Source organism: Acomys russatus, chromosome 28 (genome assembly GCF_903995435.1).
Source record: "Acomys russatus chromosome 28, mAcoRus1.1, whole genome shotgun sequence".
Lineage (NCBI taxonomy): Eukaryota > Metazoa > Chordata > Mammalia > Rodentia > Muridae > Acomys > Acomys russatus.
This window is the reverse complement of record NC_067164.1, coordinates 41,262,763-41,278,786: the sequence shown is the minus strand read 5'-3', so window position 1 is coordinate 41,278,786 and position 16,024 is coordinate 41,262,763. Positions and strand designations below refer to the sequence as shown.

Sequence of the window (16,024 nt, the reverse complement as noted above, 5' to 3'; positions counted from 1 at the left end):
GATGCATTTGGAAAGGTTTTTGTTTGTTTTTTCCTGATGTAAAAAAAATTATTTATTCATTATTATGTATATAGTGCTCTGCCTATAGTTACACCTGCAGGCCAGAAGAGGGCATCAGATTACATCATAGATGGTTGTGAGCCACTATGTGGTTGCTGGGAATTGAACTCAGGACCTTTGGAAGAGCAGGCAGCGCTCTTAACCACTGAACCAGCTCTCCAGCCCATCTCCTGATTTTGAACAGAACAAGATAAAAGAATAGCAGGAGTTACTTCATTTGTATTGAGAGCTTTTACTTTTTTTTATTGTGGTACATGTACATAACAAAATTTAATACTTTAAGAATTTTAAAGCCAGGCGTGGTGGTATACGCCTTTAATCCCAGCACTCGGGAGGCAGAGGCAGGTGGATCACTGAGTTTGAGGCCAGCCTGGTCTAGGACAGCCAAGGCTACACAGAGAAACCCTGTTTCAAAAAACAAACAAACAAACAAAAAACAACAGCAACAAAAAAAGAATTTTAATGTATAGTTAAGCAAATTTATATATTGTGTAACCATATGTATCCTTTTATGTTATTAATCTATTTCGACTGCCATGATAAAATGCCTCACAGTGATGGAGGCTGGAAGATGATGATCAGTGTATAGGCATTTTCCTACTGAGGCTTTTCTTGTGCACAGTGGGGTCTCTACTTGTAAGGACACTCACTCATCGTCCTAGTTACGGACTCGTCCTTAGGGCCCTCGCTCATTATTTGCCTCCTGAAATTCTATTCCCCACACACTGGGGTCAGGGCTCCCTCATAGGACATTTGGAGGAAAGACTAGATGGCCAGTTGTGGAGGCTGAGTCTGCATTACAGCATTTCAGGAGGCTGGGGGCCAAGATGGCGGGGTCCAGGCCTGGCTGAGCTCAGCATGAGTCTATCGCCAGCCTGAGGAACTCGGGAGATTCTTGTCTGAAAAGCTGGGGGTGGGCAGGAGGGGGTAGGACCAACAGAAAAGCCAAACCAGCTGGGGATGTAGCTCAGAGTACTTGCTCTATCTGTGAAGTTGTAGGTTCTGTGTGCGTGTGTGTGTGTGTGTGTGTGTGTGTGTGTGTGTGCGTGTGTGTGTGTGTGTGTGCGCGCACACGTGTGTGTGTGCACGTGTGTATGTGTTCACTGCCTAGTTGTTGCAGAGGGAGAAGAGGTCTGCAGTCTTTGTCAGAGGTCCACTTTGGGACAGTGTTTGGTGACTCTTCTCAGTGTCCCTCTCTGGCCATACTCCCAGCTGTCAAGGCCAGCATTGTCAAATCTCTGTGCCGCACACTTCCCTATCGTCTGTGTGTCCGTCCGTCCGTCCTTCCTTCCTTCCTTTCTTCCTTCCTTCCTTCCTTCCTACCTACCTACCTACATAGGCATGTGTACTTTCACTTAGGGCTCAGAGAGGCCATCAGCCGCCTCCCCCACCCCAAATGGAATGGCTTTCAAACTACACCACACCGTATGGAAATCATTCCCATAACCCTGCGCACCTGGAGCTAGACATGTGTTGCTATCTCTGCCATACATCTTCAAATCTACATGCTCAAGTCACAACAGGAAGTGCGGCTTACTATGGGATGCCATAAGGTAGATGGCAGTGCCTTAGCTGTGTGTGTTGTCAGGTCCCTCTGTGGAGCCATGCTCTAGCCTCCATGTGGAGACTTAGGTGGACTTTGCATACTATTACGTTTTGTTTGTGACAGGTTATGGTGTGCAGTTCTACAGAGTGTTCTTATGCAGACGTTGCAGGAAAGCACAAGTGTTTTTTTTTTTCCCCCAGTGTAGTTTCCAGAACAGTGTCACCTCAGAAAATACACCCCTTCTCAGAAGGACTCTCAGTTTAGACCCTACAAAAGTAGGAAGGACGGAGGCTGAGCCGCATGGTCTGTGCAGGACATCTCCAGGTGGTCCCTGGGTGCAGAGTCAGACCCACTTTTCTAAGGTACTGGCATCATTTGTGCCCAGACTGTGTGTGTTGGTTTCTCCAGTCTTTCCTGCTGAATACTAACACCAGGTTAGGATTTCTGGTTCACAAACTTTCTGTAGGGATAGGACCCCTTAGTGCCTAAACCCTGGTCCTCCACCACTCGACTGACTCAACAGAAGATGGCGCTGGGCTCATTATCGACCTCTGTCCCTGTGAATAGATGTGGTTACTTCTTAGTGTTGATGTACCCAGAAATGCAAGTGAAGTTTTTCTTATTTCTTGGAAATGTGAACTAAGCTCATTAGCCTGACTTTTACTTGGTTGTTTTATATCTAATACGTCTTGGGATTCCAGTATTCGAATCTCTTACTCAGTCTGCATTGCTACGGTTGTAAGACTGTGCCAGTCAGGCATGCTGGTGCACGCCTTTAGTCCCAGCACTTGGGATGAAGAGGCAAGTGGATCTCTGTGAGTTTAAGGTCAGCTTGATCTACAGATGAGTTTTACGACAGCCAGGGCTACATAGAGAGACCCTGTTTTGGAAAACCAAACCAACCCAAAACCCAATTAAAAAAAAAAAATTGCCAGCCAGTTGAGGTACTAAACTGAAGGGAGTTTATGTCTCCAGTTTGTTCACACTGTAGGTCAGAAAACATACACGCAGACGGAAGCCATTCACTGCTTTAGAATCATACAGACTTCACAGTTCAGTGGAATAATTGATACAGCCCGATTTGGTATAGCTGCCAAGTAAAAAGGCATTGGCAGAGTTGGAGAGGAAGGCAGGTGGAGGCAGAGTCAGCATGTGAAAAAGCCTGACAGCTGAGAGCTCCTATCCTGGGAACAATTGGGAATGGGGTGTATGTGGTTAGGATAACCAATGTAAAATGATTATTCAGTTCTGGGAAGGGCAGAATTAGAAGCTAGCAAGTCTGAAAATGGGACAGTTAGAGTAATCTTGGTTAAGAATTGGAATACGTGTGGTGGTGCCCCCCTCGCCATTGAGAATATTAAATTTAAAATTATATTAGGTAGGGAGAGGAGATTATAGAATTTTGGGTAAGACAATACTCAGTTTTCAGACTTGGTGGAAACAGATTTGGTAAACCCGTTTTTAGTGGATTATTAAGAGTAAAAGTGTTACCTATTAAATTGAGGAAGCATACTGGTTGGTGCTTTTATACTTAGTTGCTGTGAGCTGTTACTGTTGTTACTGATATATCCTGTTACTGTATCCGTCGTTTTGGTATGGACACAATATTAGATAAACACTGACCTGATCTGGAAACAAGTTTACTAATAAATACTCAGCCCTCCTCATATCTGGGTTCTGCATCCATAAATTTAGCAAACCCTGTCCTAGAACTATTTGGAGGAAAATGTGTTGTACCAAGCATGCGCACACTTGCTTTTTATCACTGTCCATCTCTATAAAATGTCGCACTGGCGTCCGCAGCACTGACATTGTATCAGTTTTGGAAGAGCTGTAGCAGTGAGTTACAGCACAGGAAGAGCGCACATAGGTTGCACCCAAAGACTGTGCCGTTTTATATAAGGGATCTGACCGTATGCAGATTTTAATGTCCTTGTAGGGGTTTAGAACTAATTGCCCATAGTCTGAGGACTAGTACTACCCTTGTTATGTTATTAAAATTGATGAGTCTGAGGACAAGTCTTATTCTAGTTATGTTATTAAAATAGATGAAAGTAAGTTACATAGAAATTTTTTAAGAACTTTAAGTTATGTTTCTCTTAAACTATTTTTATAGCATGAGCATACGTGTGTGTGTGCCCACATGTGTATACATGTATGTGTGTGCCCACATGAGTATACATGTATGTGTGTGCCCACATGTGTATACATGTATGTGTGTGCCCCACATGTGTATACATGTATGTGTGTGCCCACATGAGTATACATGTATGTGTGTGCCCACATGTGTACACATGTATGTGTGTGCCCCACATGTGTATGCATGTATGTGTGTGCCCCACATGTGTATACATGTGTGTGTGCCCACATGAGTATACATGTATGTGTGTGCCCCACATGAGTATACATGTATGTGTGTGCCCCACATGTATATACATGTATGTGTGTGCCCACATGAGTATACATGTATGTGTGCCCACATGAGTATACATGTATGTGTGTGCCCACATGTGTATACATGCATGTGTGTGCCCCACATGTGTATACATGTATGTGTGTGCCCCACATGTATATACATGTATGTGTGTGCCCACATGAGTATACATGTATGTGTGTGCCCACATGAGTATACATGTGTGTGTGCCCACATGAGTATACATGTATGTGTGTGCCCACGTGAGTATACATGTGTGTGTGCCCACATGTGTACACATGTATGTGTGTGCCCCACATGCGTACACATGTATGTGTGTGCCCCACATGTGTACACATGTATGTGTGTGCCCCACATGCGTACACATGTATGTGTGTGCCCCACATGAGTATACATGTATGTGTGTGCCCACATGTGTGCGGTGCCCCAGAGGTCAGAGGATGGCACCACAGGTGCTGGGGTTACAGTTATTGCTGCCTTATGGGTGCTGGGAACTGAGCCTTGGTCCTCCTCAGAGCATCCCGGGCCTGAATCACTGAGCCATTTCTCCTGCCCCTAAACTGTTAAGTTTCTTGCAGGGATAGATTATTGTTCCCTTGAGAAGGTACTTAGTAGCTTAGTGAGACTTAAATCATCATGCTAGTTGTCGATAATTTTAGATGTTTATGAAGAAAATAAATTTATACTTTTTAATTTAAAATAGTGTATCATAGATACAGTTTTTTTTTTTCCTACCTGAAATGAAATAAAAAACTAAACAGTGGTTTTTACATGTATTTGTTTCAGGCTTGATTTAATTTTGGATGAGATTATTCTTGCATCAAGATGTTAATAAGCCAAAATTTAGGTAAGTAGAACACTTTACTAAATGTTGCATATCAACGTAGTAATGATAAGAAGAGCCTTTATTTTGAAACTGTGCCTACAAGTCTAGAATGAAAGAATTTCAATAAAATTTTGCAATAAGCTGTATTAAAACTGTTGACCAGTGAGTTCTGTTGATTTCACAATAAGCTGTATTAAAACTGTTGACCAGTGAGTTCTGTTGATTTCACAATAAGCTGTATTAACTGTTGACCAGTGAGTTCTGTTGATTTCACAATAGTAAACAAGCAACCATAGACAGAATGGAGAAACAATCTTAGTTTTCTTTCTTTAGTGCTGAGTCTTCTAAGGCTCACAGGGTCTTAGCCTTGTAACTTGTGAGAGAAGCTGGTCGGTGTTGCTTTAGCCACTGCTGCTGACCTCTCATGATGTGTGGACTGTTACTTTCTCTAGTGCAGAGAATATAGTACCCTCCTATGAATTTTACTTTATTTCCTTATAAATCTTGTAATCCATGCCTTCTTTCTGTCTAGTGTGCAGGACTGGCATGTTTATTCACATGTGCATATGTGTTTTGGGGGCCAGAGGTTGACAGCAGGTGTGTCTTCCTTAGTTACCCTGCACTTCATTTACTGAGGAAAAGCTCTCCCTGGGCTCCGTCCAGCTAGCCGGCTTGCCTACAAGGGTCCTCTGTCTCTGCCTTCTGGGCGCTGGAGTTGCAGGCGGGCCACCATGCCAGCCTCTGTGGGGGCTTGGGGTCCGGGCCTTCACAGTTGCACAGTCAGCACTTCCTCTACCGAGCCGTCTCCTTCCCAGGCTATGACGGACGTTTCTGATGTAGCGTTCTGACTGGCCCCCCACCCCCCAGACAGAGGGTTTCTCTGTGTAGCCTTGGCTATTTTAGAACTCAATCTGTAGACCAGGCTGTCCTTGAACTCACTGAGATCCACCTGCCTCTGTCTCCTGAGTGCTGGGATTACAGGTGTGTGCTACCATGCTTGGCTAAAACTTTTAAAATCTTCATTTTGGTGTTTTGTGTCTGATGTGTGGAAGAATGTGTTTTAAAACCGTAAGCTTTTGAAATGGTGAAAATACTTTATCAGTAAGCAGCGTGGCCTTGAATACACAGGAAAAAAGAACACCGCACGGTGAAGGTGCGGAGTGCCTTGCTTGCACTGTCCTTGAAGGAGGGCCTGTGGGCACCTCAGTTGCTGGGCAGACATGGGGTGCTTGTCAGGCCTTCCTCATCGGCCTGCAGGTCTGGAGTGACACAGGTTTGGCCTCTTTGGAATTCTGCAGCACTAAGATAACTCACTTTTCTTCTTTGTCATATTATAATTAACTTTTAATGTTGTGTGAACTTTAAAGTACAGAATTGAATGACTATATTGTAATCTACATTGACTTACTCACGTAGATAAAGATATAGACATTCTTGAAAAGTTCTTTAACTGCTTTCTTTCAATCCAATAGCCTCCCCTGAGCTAAGCTTTGTTAAGTGCCATTCGCCTGGTTTAGTTTTAGCGGTTTTTGAACTTAGTTTATGTAGAAGTATATAGTTTGTACCTTTTTAAAAAGTCTTATCTTGATGTTTCTGTTTCATTTATGTTGCAAGGATACCATTATCTATCTTGTGTGAATATTAACATCGTTTGTATGCTCGGTAAACCTGTGCTCTTAGTTGCCAATTCTTACCCCTCTACCCCCTTGTACATTCCTGTCGCTTTTATTGGTCCCCATCATTAGCAGAAGAAAATGTAAGATCTCTGCGTCGTGACATAGAATTACTCAGCTGTGCCCAAATGCTTAGAGGACTTAATTGGCCAATATTCTTCCTACTAGTTACAGCTTTCTTCTGCAATGGTCAGTATTTCGTGTGTCGCCTCATAAAGCAGGGTTACGCCTTGTGCAGGAGGTTGTAGTCTGAGTTGTTGTTTTTATTGCTGTGAAGCAACAGCAGCACCAAGGCAGTGCGTGAGTGTGAGCACGGTGACCTTTGACCCCGGTGACCTGTGACCCCGACACTCACCAGAGCCAGACACGAACCAGAGCCAGAGGCAGGCGGGCCTCCGTGAGTTTGAGGCCAGTCCATGATTACTGTAGCTTAGGCAGCTTGACAGCAACAGTTTTGGTTTTTTTTTTGTCACTATGAACATGTTATATACATACACGTATATGCATGCAAATATACAAATACGTAATGATTTATTAATGATTGAATTAATGATTTATTTTAAAAGTTAAAGTATTTTTGGCAGGTTTTATTTTCTCCTTCATATTTGCACTTGGCTGGCTGGGCTGGCTGCTGCAGTCCGTCACCTGGGGTTTGGTGCTGGAGCTCGACGGCCTCATAGCAAGTCCATGGCAGGAGCAGCTCTTCCCCGCCGGGGCCAGTGTGTGCCTGTGTCTCACTGTGGCTTTGGCAGTAAAGCCTGAGGCCAGACTTGGGGACGGGACCCTCTCCTGCTGCTGTTTCTTCTAGAAGGATTTTTATTGTATTGTTGAACACATGACCGTGATGAACTTGTGCTTCCCTGTGGGTGCGAGTGAGCGGGTCTCTCTAACTCCTTGTTTACATAGCTACAGATTTGAGACCGGATTTTGCCTTCAGAGGCCTCTAGTTGTATCTCATCTCCAGGTGCTTCTGTTGGGATGCAGCCCTGGAGAGAAGAGCTCTTTTCATTGGGGGGAGGTGGGACATGACGGGCAGAGGAGGCTTGCACTAGAGTTGTGATTTCAGAAGTGGTTTGTGTAAAGGGTTCATTTAACTTGATATTCATTGTGCCAGTGTCACTGGCAGTTTATTTCTTTGTAGTGCTGAGTTAAGGCCTCACTGCATGTCTTAGGGTGGCTTCACTCACGGTGCGCTCTTGTGTCTCCGCTGCCTGAGTGCGGGGTTACCGGCACGCCCCACAGCACCTGCCTACTCACGCATTCTTATGTGTGTTTATCTTGTACTAAACATAGGAATTATTTGAAAGGTTAATTGTTCTTTAATTGTTTAAACAAACCTGACTTTGAATTCATCAAAAAATAATGTGGTAAAACACTGCTGTGTTATTATTTCAGCTTTATAGGTGACATCATGGTTAGGAACATAGCCTTCCGGTAGCCACGTCGTCACCAGCTGCCCAAGGTGACAAATTTCCACTGTGGTCACGAGTCACGTAAAACCCCTCACCATAACATACGTTCCCTCTGTCTCTCCCTTTCTCTTGTGTCCCTGCTCAGAGGTGGCCTTTCACACCCCTCCCCCATAGTATATCTGAATTTGTTATTGCAGTTAAATTGCTTTTAGTCCATCCTTGATAATAGTTACTAGACTCAGGGAGAAAGGTGACTGGATATGTAATTAGAGTCCTGTGCGATGAGTTGTGGTCCAGTCCTGAGTCCTGAAAGCCAAAGGAAGTGGGGTTATGCACTTCTATCTATATTCAAGCATCTAATAGAAATATCTCACCCATTTGGGTTTTTTGTTTTGTTGATGTTGTTTTAAGATGGTCTTGTCCCCAAATCCAGGCTGGCCTGGACTTTACTGTATATACACAGGCTGACCCTGAGTTCAGGGCCACCCTGTCCTAGCCGTGTAAGTTCTGGGATTAGTCTGAATTTGACTCAGACTAAGAGGAAGTAGTACACAGAGCCTCCCACAGGAGTAACAGGTGGGAATGTCGAGAGCTGGAGGTTTATCTAGATAAACTTTGGAGGGCAGTTAGCAGAAGAGGCAGCAGAAGAAGTGAGGTAAGGAAAAGGAAAGTTTGTGGAAGCAAGAGACAGCTCTCTGACTGTAGAGCCCATGCTGAGTAATGGACGGGAGGGATGCCCGGTGGCTGGGGCCAAGGCCAGAGGAGCCAATAAAGTGGGTCACTGCATTACAGTCAGAACCGTTCACAGAGCTTAGGTGAACAGCGAGGGAGCTTCTGTGTGAGGAACGATGTGGTTCCATCCAAGGGCCCCTTGTTCTGGTTTTGACCCCAGGGCTTATGCTATACTCTACCTGAAACATATCTGGCAAAGAGCCTTCTGGAAAAGTACAAAACAGGTCACAGGAGTGCTGGATTGCATTCAGGAAGGACTGTCACGAGAGGTACCCAGACTGACCTTACAGGGTGACGGTGCGGCCATAGAGGTGTGGACTGACCTTAAAGGGTGACAGTGTAGTCATAGAGGTGTGGACTGACCTTGCAGGGTGACGGTGTGGTCATAGAGGTGTGGACTGACAGGGTGACAGTGCGGCCATAGAGGTGTGGACTGACCTTAAAGGGTGACAGTGCGGTCATAGAGGTGTGGACTGACCTTGCAGGGTGACAGTGCGGTCATAGAGGTGTGGACTGACCTTGCAGGGTGACAGTGCGGTCATAGAGGTGTGGACTGACCTTGCAGGGTGACAGTGTGGTCATAGAGGTGTGGACTGACCTTGCAGGGTGACAGTGCAGTCATAGAGGTGTGGACTGACCTTGCAGGGTGACAGTGTGGTCATAGAGGTGTGGACTGACCTTACAGGGTGACAGTGTGGTCTTAGAGGTGTGGACTGACCTTGCAGGGTGACGGTGTGGTCATAGAGGTGTGGACTGACCTTGCAGGGTGACAGTGTGGTCATAGAGGTGTGGACTGACCTTGCAGGGTGACAGTGTGGTCATAGAGGTGTGGACTGACCTTGCAGGGTGACAGTGCGGTCATAGAGGTGTGGACTGACCTTGCAGGGTGACAGTGTGGTCATAGAGGTGTGGACTGACCTTACAGGGTGACAGTGTGGTCTTAGAGGTGTGGACTGACCTTGCAGGGTGACGGTGTGGTCATAGAGGTGTGGACTGACCTTGCAGGGTGACAGTGCGGTCATAGAGGTGTGGACTGACCTTGCAGGGTGACAGTGCGGTCATAGAGGTGTGGACTGACCTTGCAGGGTGACAGTGCGGTCATAGAGGTGTGGACTGACCTTGCAGGGTGACGGTGTCGTCATAGAGGTGTGGACTGACGTTACAGGGTGACGGTGTGGTCATAGAGGTGTGGACTGACGTTACAGGGTGACAGTGTGGTCATAGAGGTGTGGACTGATCTAGCAGGGTGACAGTGTGGTCTTAGAGGTGTGGACTGACCTTGCAGGGTGACAGTGCGGTCATAGAGGTGTGGTTGGACTTGAGAAATTTTGACAGCAGAGTAGATGAGCTGTGGTCTTTATTTACACTAGAGCTGGGGCTAGGGAAGTTTCTAGCTTCAGCAGCGGAGCAATGTTCACAGTGTGGAGCCACAGGGAAGGCGAGTGTTTGCAACAAACGTGAGCTAAGCTTTAGTTATGTGGGGCTTGAAGCAGGCCGAGCTGTGTGAGCTGACGTTCTAGGTGGCACACAGGTCTGAGATCTGAGAGTCCTCACTGTCTTCCCCTCTCACATTCACTTGTGTTCATTTCTGGTTGACCTAAAGGTTGTTGAAAACAGATTTGTTCCTGTTCTTATTAGCCTTCTGCACAGACACACACCCTTGTGTGTGTGGAGACAGGCCTAGATGTAGCCCAGGCTAGACTCTGAGTTTCTTGTGACATTTCTTCTTCCCAATGTCAAAGGTACTTCTACTTCCTGGAATGCCAGGATGCTCACGAGGGTAAAATCTCTTGCATCCTGTTCCTAGGAAATTACTTTCTCACATTTGTGGTACCAAGCTGCTGACTAACTAAAAGACTTAAGAGCGTGGGATGGTGATTTGAAGAAGTGTAGCCCCAGAGGGTCATCTATGTGGACACGTAGTCATCGGGGGTGGCAGTACTTGAGAAGGATCAGGAGGTGTGGCCTTGTTGGAGGACGGCCGTCACTGAGAGCCAAACCTGGTGTCTCCCTTCCTGCTGTCTGCACGTCTAGATGTGGACCTCGCACACCACAGCTGCCTGTGCGCTGCCATAATGCATATGGGTTAGCCTCCAAGACTGCAGGCAGGCTCTAGTTGAATGCTTTGCTCTGTAAGAGTTGCTGTGGCCATGGTGTCTCTTCACAGCGGTGCCACAGTGACCAGCACATGGCAGGAGAACAGGTGCAGAGCACTGACACCTCCTGTAACACCTGACTAAAAAGTAAGACTGTGCCAGTGGGGTGACACACACCTGTAATCCTAGCACTTGGGAGGCAGTGGCAGACAGATCTCTGTGAGCTCAAGGCCAGCCTGGTCTACAGAGTGAGTTTCAGGTCAGGCAGGGCTAAATAGCAAGACCCAGACTCAACAGAAAACAAGCAACACAAAAACCATACACAACTAAAATCCTATGCTAATCCTGTGGAAACGATTATGCACTTCCCTCAGTTTTTTAAAACACAGATATGTTAATTAGTTTCCACACACATAAATTGGTCATTTTTTTTTTACTGATTATAATTATCATTTAAATAGAATCATTAAATATTTTCCTTTTTATAACTGACTTATTTGACTTTGTACTTAGGGTTTATCTATATTGTGGTGTTCTGCCAAACTCCTCTTTAAGGCTCTCGTGTATACTTGCCACATTTTATCAGCTTATCCATTGGTGGACACGGGCTGTTTCTTCAGCCTACAGCTGGGGAGCAGTGCACATGGGTGTGCATGCTAGCTCCTGCGGCAGCACACGCATGCTTTGCTCTGCGAGTCTGTGAGGTGCTGCTTTTGCTCGACACTGTCCTGCTGGTAGTGAGGAGGCAGCTGTTTCTCTGTGGTGGAGCCTTGCTGTGATTTCAAGCTGGCCTCGTCCTCCTGGGTCAAGTGATTGTGCTGTAGCCTCTGGGCTGCTGGGTGGCAGGGGCAGAGCTTACTGCAGGCTTGGCTGGTGATAACGATGGGAGCATCCTCCCATGTGCGTGCTGGGTTTGCATCTGTGTGGGGAAAATGTCTGTTCACGTTCCTTGCTGAATGTTGCTTCTGGGTTGTGAAAGTTCTTTATATATTCTGGGTATAAACCTCTTGTCACATGCACGACTTGAAAATGTTGTCTCACGTCACAAAGGTTATCTCACTGTTGACTGTTTTGTTGAAGAGAAATATAACAGTATGATGTAATCACTCCACTTCCATATTTTTCTGTTTTTGGAATTACACCCAAGAAATTATTGCCAAACCAATGTCATGGTGCTCTCCCCTTTATTTTCTTCTGAGACTTCTGTAGTTTTAGTTTGGGATGGTCTTGAGCCTGCGATGTAGCTGATGTTTACTTTGAACTTGTGGTTGATCCTTCTGCCTCTCACCTGGTGAACACTTGGTTTAAGCAGTGTTTGGGATTGAGCCAGGGCTTTGACCCTGCTATGTAGGCATTCTGCCAACTGAACTACGTCTTCAGCCCTGTTTTTAGTTTTTATATATTTGACCTTATTCATTTTTAAAATTGCTTTAGGGTTTGGTGTCTGTTGAGAATTTTTAAAAATTATTTTTATATTATGGCATTGGTGTCTTGTGTGCATGTGTGTGTCTGTGTTGAGGTGTCAGATTCCTTGGAACTAGAGTTGCAAACAATTGTAAGCTTCCATGTAGGTGCTGGGAATTGAACCTGGATCCTCTGGAACAGTAGCCAGTGCTCTTAATCTGTGCCATCTGTCCAGCCCCTGCCCATTGGAATTTTTATATGAATTTTAGGATAAGTTTTTGGGTTCTGACAGAAATGTCCTTGGGATTCTGATGAGGAGAACGGCATTGAATCTGTGGGTTTCTTTATATAATGTTGACTTCTGTGATGGCTTTTCTTATCTGTCAAATACCTGGAATTAATTAAACCTAGATACACCTGTGAGAGATTTTTCTTACTCCAAGTATTTGATGTGAGCAGGTCGTTAGTCTGGGCGTACCTTGTGCTGGCAGCCTATGTGAGGACCTGAAGAAGGAAGCTCTTGCTGTCTGCCTGCTTGCCCTCACTCTCTGGCAAGACCCTTCCTTCACTGGTGTTGAAGCCGAGGTACTTCCTCAGGATTGTGGTACTTCCTCAGGATTAGGGTACTTCCTCAGGATTGTGGTGTATGTTGAAGTCCAGCTGAGTTCACACAACCAGCCTTGTGGACTGAACAACTACTGGATCCTTGGACTTTGTGTCGGGAGACATCCATTGCTGGGCTAGCTGGAGCACAGCCCGTAAACCACTGCAGTAATATCATTCATGTGTGTGTGTGTGTGTGTGTGTGTGTGTACACATTTATATATACACACACACATACATATATATTCACATATAATCACATACATTCATCCTAGCGATTGTGTCCTCTAGAGAACCTTGTCTTATACAACTTTTTTTTTGGTTTTTCAAGACAGGGTTTCTCTGTGTAGCCTTGGCCATCCTAAACTTGCTTTGTAGACCAGGTTGGCCTTGAACTCCAAGCAATCCGCCTGCCTCTGCCTCCCGAGTGCTGGGATTAAAGGCATGCACCACCATGCCCAGCCCCATGTGGTAGATCTTTGCTAAATTCTTTTATCCTAACAAGTTTTGGGCATGTTTTAGAGTTTTCTACACATAAGATCATATCGTGTGTAAACATAATTTTACTTGTAACTTTGCCATTTGGATTCCTTTCGTGTCAGCCTTCCTCTGTCCCTTCCTGTTCTTCCTCATCTGCTGCCCCCATTTCCCTTGAGCTAAAGTAGAAGTGGCAGTTGGTGTGTGGCCTTGTCACTGACAAGTATGAAGTGAGCTGTGGTCTCTCTGTCAGCTTCACTCTGCTTTCTTGAGAATGTTTATCATGAAAGAGGGTGCTGAGTAACTTGGTTGTGATGTGGTGACATCATTGTTTTACTTTTTTGTTTTTTATTTGTTGTTAATGTTGATTTTTATGTTGAGCTATCCTTAAATTTCAACAGTAAATTCCAGTTGGTCAGGCTGTGCAATCCGTTTAATCTGCTGCTAAATTTCCTTTGCCAGTGGCTTTCAGGTTCTTAGTTTCTTTCTACCTGAGTAAGTAAAGGCTTACAGATGATTGTAGGAATGAATCCTGCTGTACCATATACCCTATTTTACTCTAATCTTTACTGTTAGGGGAAATACATGAGACAGAATTAAGTGATAAGATTTTTTTCTGGTAAACATTCCCTTTACAGACCTATTATGTGGTTGGTGCCTCGCATTAATCACAGCACATGATAATTACATGACACCTAGATTTTAGATGTCATAGCTGCGTGTTACCGGAGGTTACACACAAACACTGCATGCACACTCACACTATATTGAGAGTGACTTAGGCTCAGTGGTGGTGCTGTAACCCCAGTACCTGGAAGGCAGAGGCGGGTGGGTCTCTGTGAGTTGGAGACCAGCCTGGTCTACAAAGCGAGTTCTAGGACATCCAAGGCTACACAGAGAGACCCTGTTTCAAAAAACAAAAGCAAAGCAGAGAGTGATTTATGTGGGGCTCTTGTAGAGAAGGACTGGGTATCGGTGTTTTAAAAGTCTCCCCGTACCAGCGTGCTTGCGCATGCTGACCTGGGCGACCCCGACTGCACACTCATGACCTCGGAGCTGGGCACGACATTGTTGTGATGTGTGATCTGAGCACGTGGGGGAAGGCTGGAGAAGCCAAGTGGGAGGCCGGTGTGGGTGCCCAGCGTCGGCTTCAGGGCAGGGGACGGACAGTCTGTGTCCTGCGAGTTTCCTGTAACATGGGCCGAATGAATCCTTTCATGCTTCTGTGTCACATGTAGTTAAGCTGTTCCTCACAGTTAGGGACACTGACGCGAGTGCCTGTCCACGGTGGTGTTCGCTTCACGGCTGTTTGGGTTTGTTGGGATATGCAGGGACCACCAGTTTTCTTGGGCAAATAAGTTCATAGAGTTCAGCCGGTACTCTGCTTATATCTGCCTTTGGTGTGGAAGAGCTGACTTCAGTGTGGTATCTTCAGAGGGTAGAAATCATTAATGTATTGGTCTGGTCGTGATGGTGCATGCCTTTAATCCCAGCACCCAGGCAGCAGAGGCAGGGGATCTATGAGTTCAAGGCCAGCCTGGCCTACAGAGCAAGTGCCAAGACAGCCAGGGCTACACAGAGAAACCATCTTGAGGGAAAAAAAAAAAATCACTAATGTATTTACTTTATACTTGAACATTCATGTAAAGTGTGAAAACATGTTGAAATGTGCTTGCACGACTGGGCTACCATAAGAACATGCCACAGACACGATAGCCGCAGTAGCAGGAATCTGCTCCCCCACATTTCTAAAGACAGGTGGTCTGAGCTCAAGACATTTGCAGTGGCAACTTTTCCTGAGGCCTGTCGCCGTGCCTTGTACATCGCTGTTGTCTAGCTTTGTTTTTTGGACCTTTGCTGCGTTTTCCATCCTTGGTATCTCTTCATGTGTTAGTCTGCTCTGAAAGAGTCGTGTCAGGCTGGGCTGCAGCCTGCCCGCTGATTCATCATCAGTCATTCAAGGGCATTTCCAGATATTGTCTTGAGTTATTGGAGGTCGGGGTTTCAATATGTAAACTTGGGGTGGACACTGATTTGTAAGAAAATATGTGTGCATAAAATGTTCTGTATAACTGAATATGTGCAGAAGTGCGGCTATTTGGTATTTCTTATCAGATACTGCTTACTAAAAAACTGTCTGCTGAAGAAGATAACTTTGATCTCTGTAAAGATATGTATTTAGCCCTAGCTTTGGAATATGATGACAACATATAATACAGTGATCAGATTTGTGACTTTTGGTTTATTATGCCCAATGAAATCTGTATCTGCTTGCTAATGTCTGGGAGGTATACCCAGAGAGTCGAGGGAAGCAAGGCTGTCCATTTGAGGTGGAGCTCTAGAGAAGCCCTGTCACTGTCTGTGACAGGTGTTGGAGGTGCTGCATGGGGATTGGACCAGGGCCACTCAAGCATGTCTTCTCCCATGGCATGTGCCCTCATCCTGAGGTTCTCTCGTTCTTATGGTAGCGACATAAGAGAAGATAAAGACTTAAGAGTGTCTGTCAGAAGTCCACAATTTAAACTAAGGACAGCCATTTAGAGTGCCTCTGATGAGCATGGATACTACAGAGACTTAAGCTGTTTCTCAAGAAATAGTAATGGTTAATATTAGAGCCATTGCCTAAAGTCCGCTTGTTTCTCATAAATTATATTAAAGTAAGAGACACACCCCAAGCTAAGTACATCAGAGAATATTTTATCTAAAGAAAAACTATGACAGTTAATGAAATTTTTATTTGGGAGCTTGGAGTTAATTGCTT

General features: G+C 45.3%; 1 protein-coding gene and 1 long non-coding RNA gene across 10 annotated transcripts in view; one reads left to right on the top strand and one right to left on the bottom strand.

The window, feature by feature from the left end:
- Positions 1 to 16,024, top strand: part of Znf644 (zinc finger protein 644) — a 138,386-nt gene that overhangs the window by 27,361 nt on the left and 95,001 nt on the right. For 7 of the 8 annotated variants that reach the window (XR_007833345.1, XM_051170798.1, XM_051170795.1 and 4 more), the window contains exon 2: positions 4,827 to 4,887. The exons of the other annotated variant lie outside the window; for it this stretch is intronic. Coding sequence is in view for 6 of the 7 variants with exons in the window: in XM_051170798.1 (XP_051026755.1) it covers positions 4,844 to 4,887 (44 nt within the window). In the remaining variant the exon portion in view is untranslated. The remainder of the gene's footprint in view (positions 1 to 4,826; positions 4,888 to 16,024) is intronic. 8 annotated transcript variants of the gene reach the window in all.
- Positions 9,136 to 9,787, bottom strand: LOC127210990 (uncharacterized). Of its 2 annotated transcripts, none has more exons than XR_007833347.1 (3): positions 9,642 to 9,780; positions 9,402 to 9,441; positions 9,136 to 9,241 (listed from the first exon to the last, which is right to left on the bottom strand). It is a non-coding gene; the product is annotated as an uncharacterized LOC127210990 (long non-coding RNA). The 2 variants fall into 2 exon arrangements; XR_007833346.1 differs by lacking the exon at positions 9,402 to 9,441 and adding an exon at positions 9,522 to 9,561 and having other exon boundaries at positions 9,139 to 9,241; positions 9,642 to 9,787.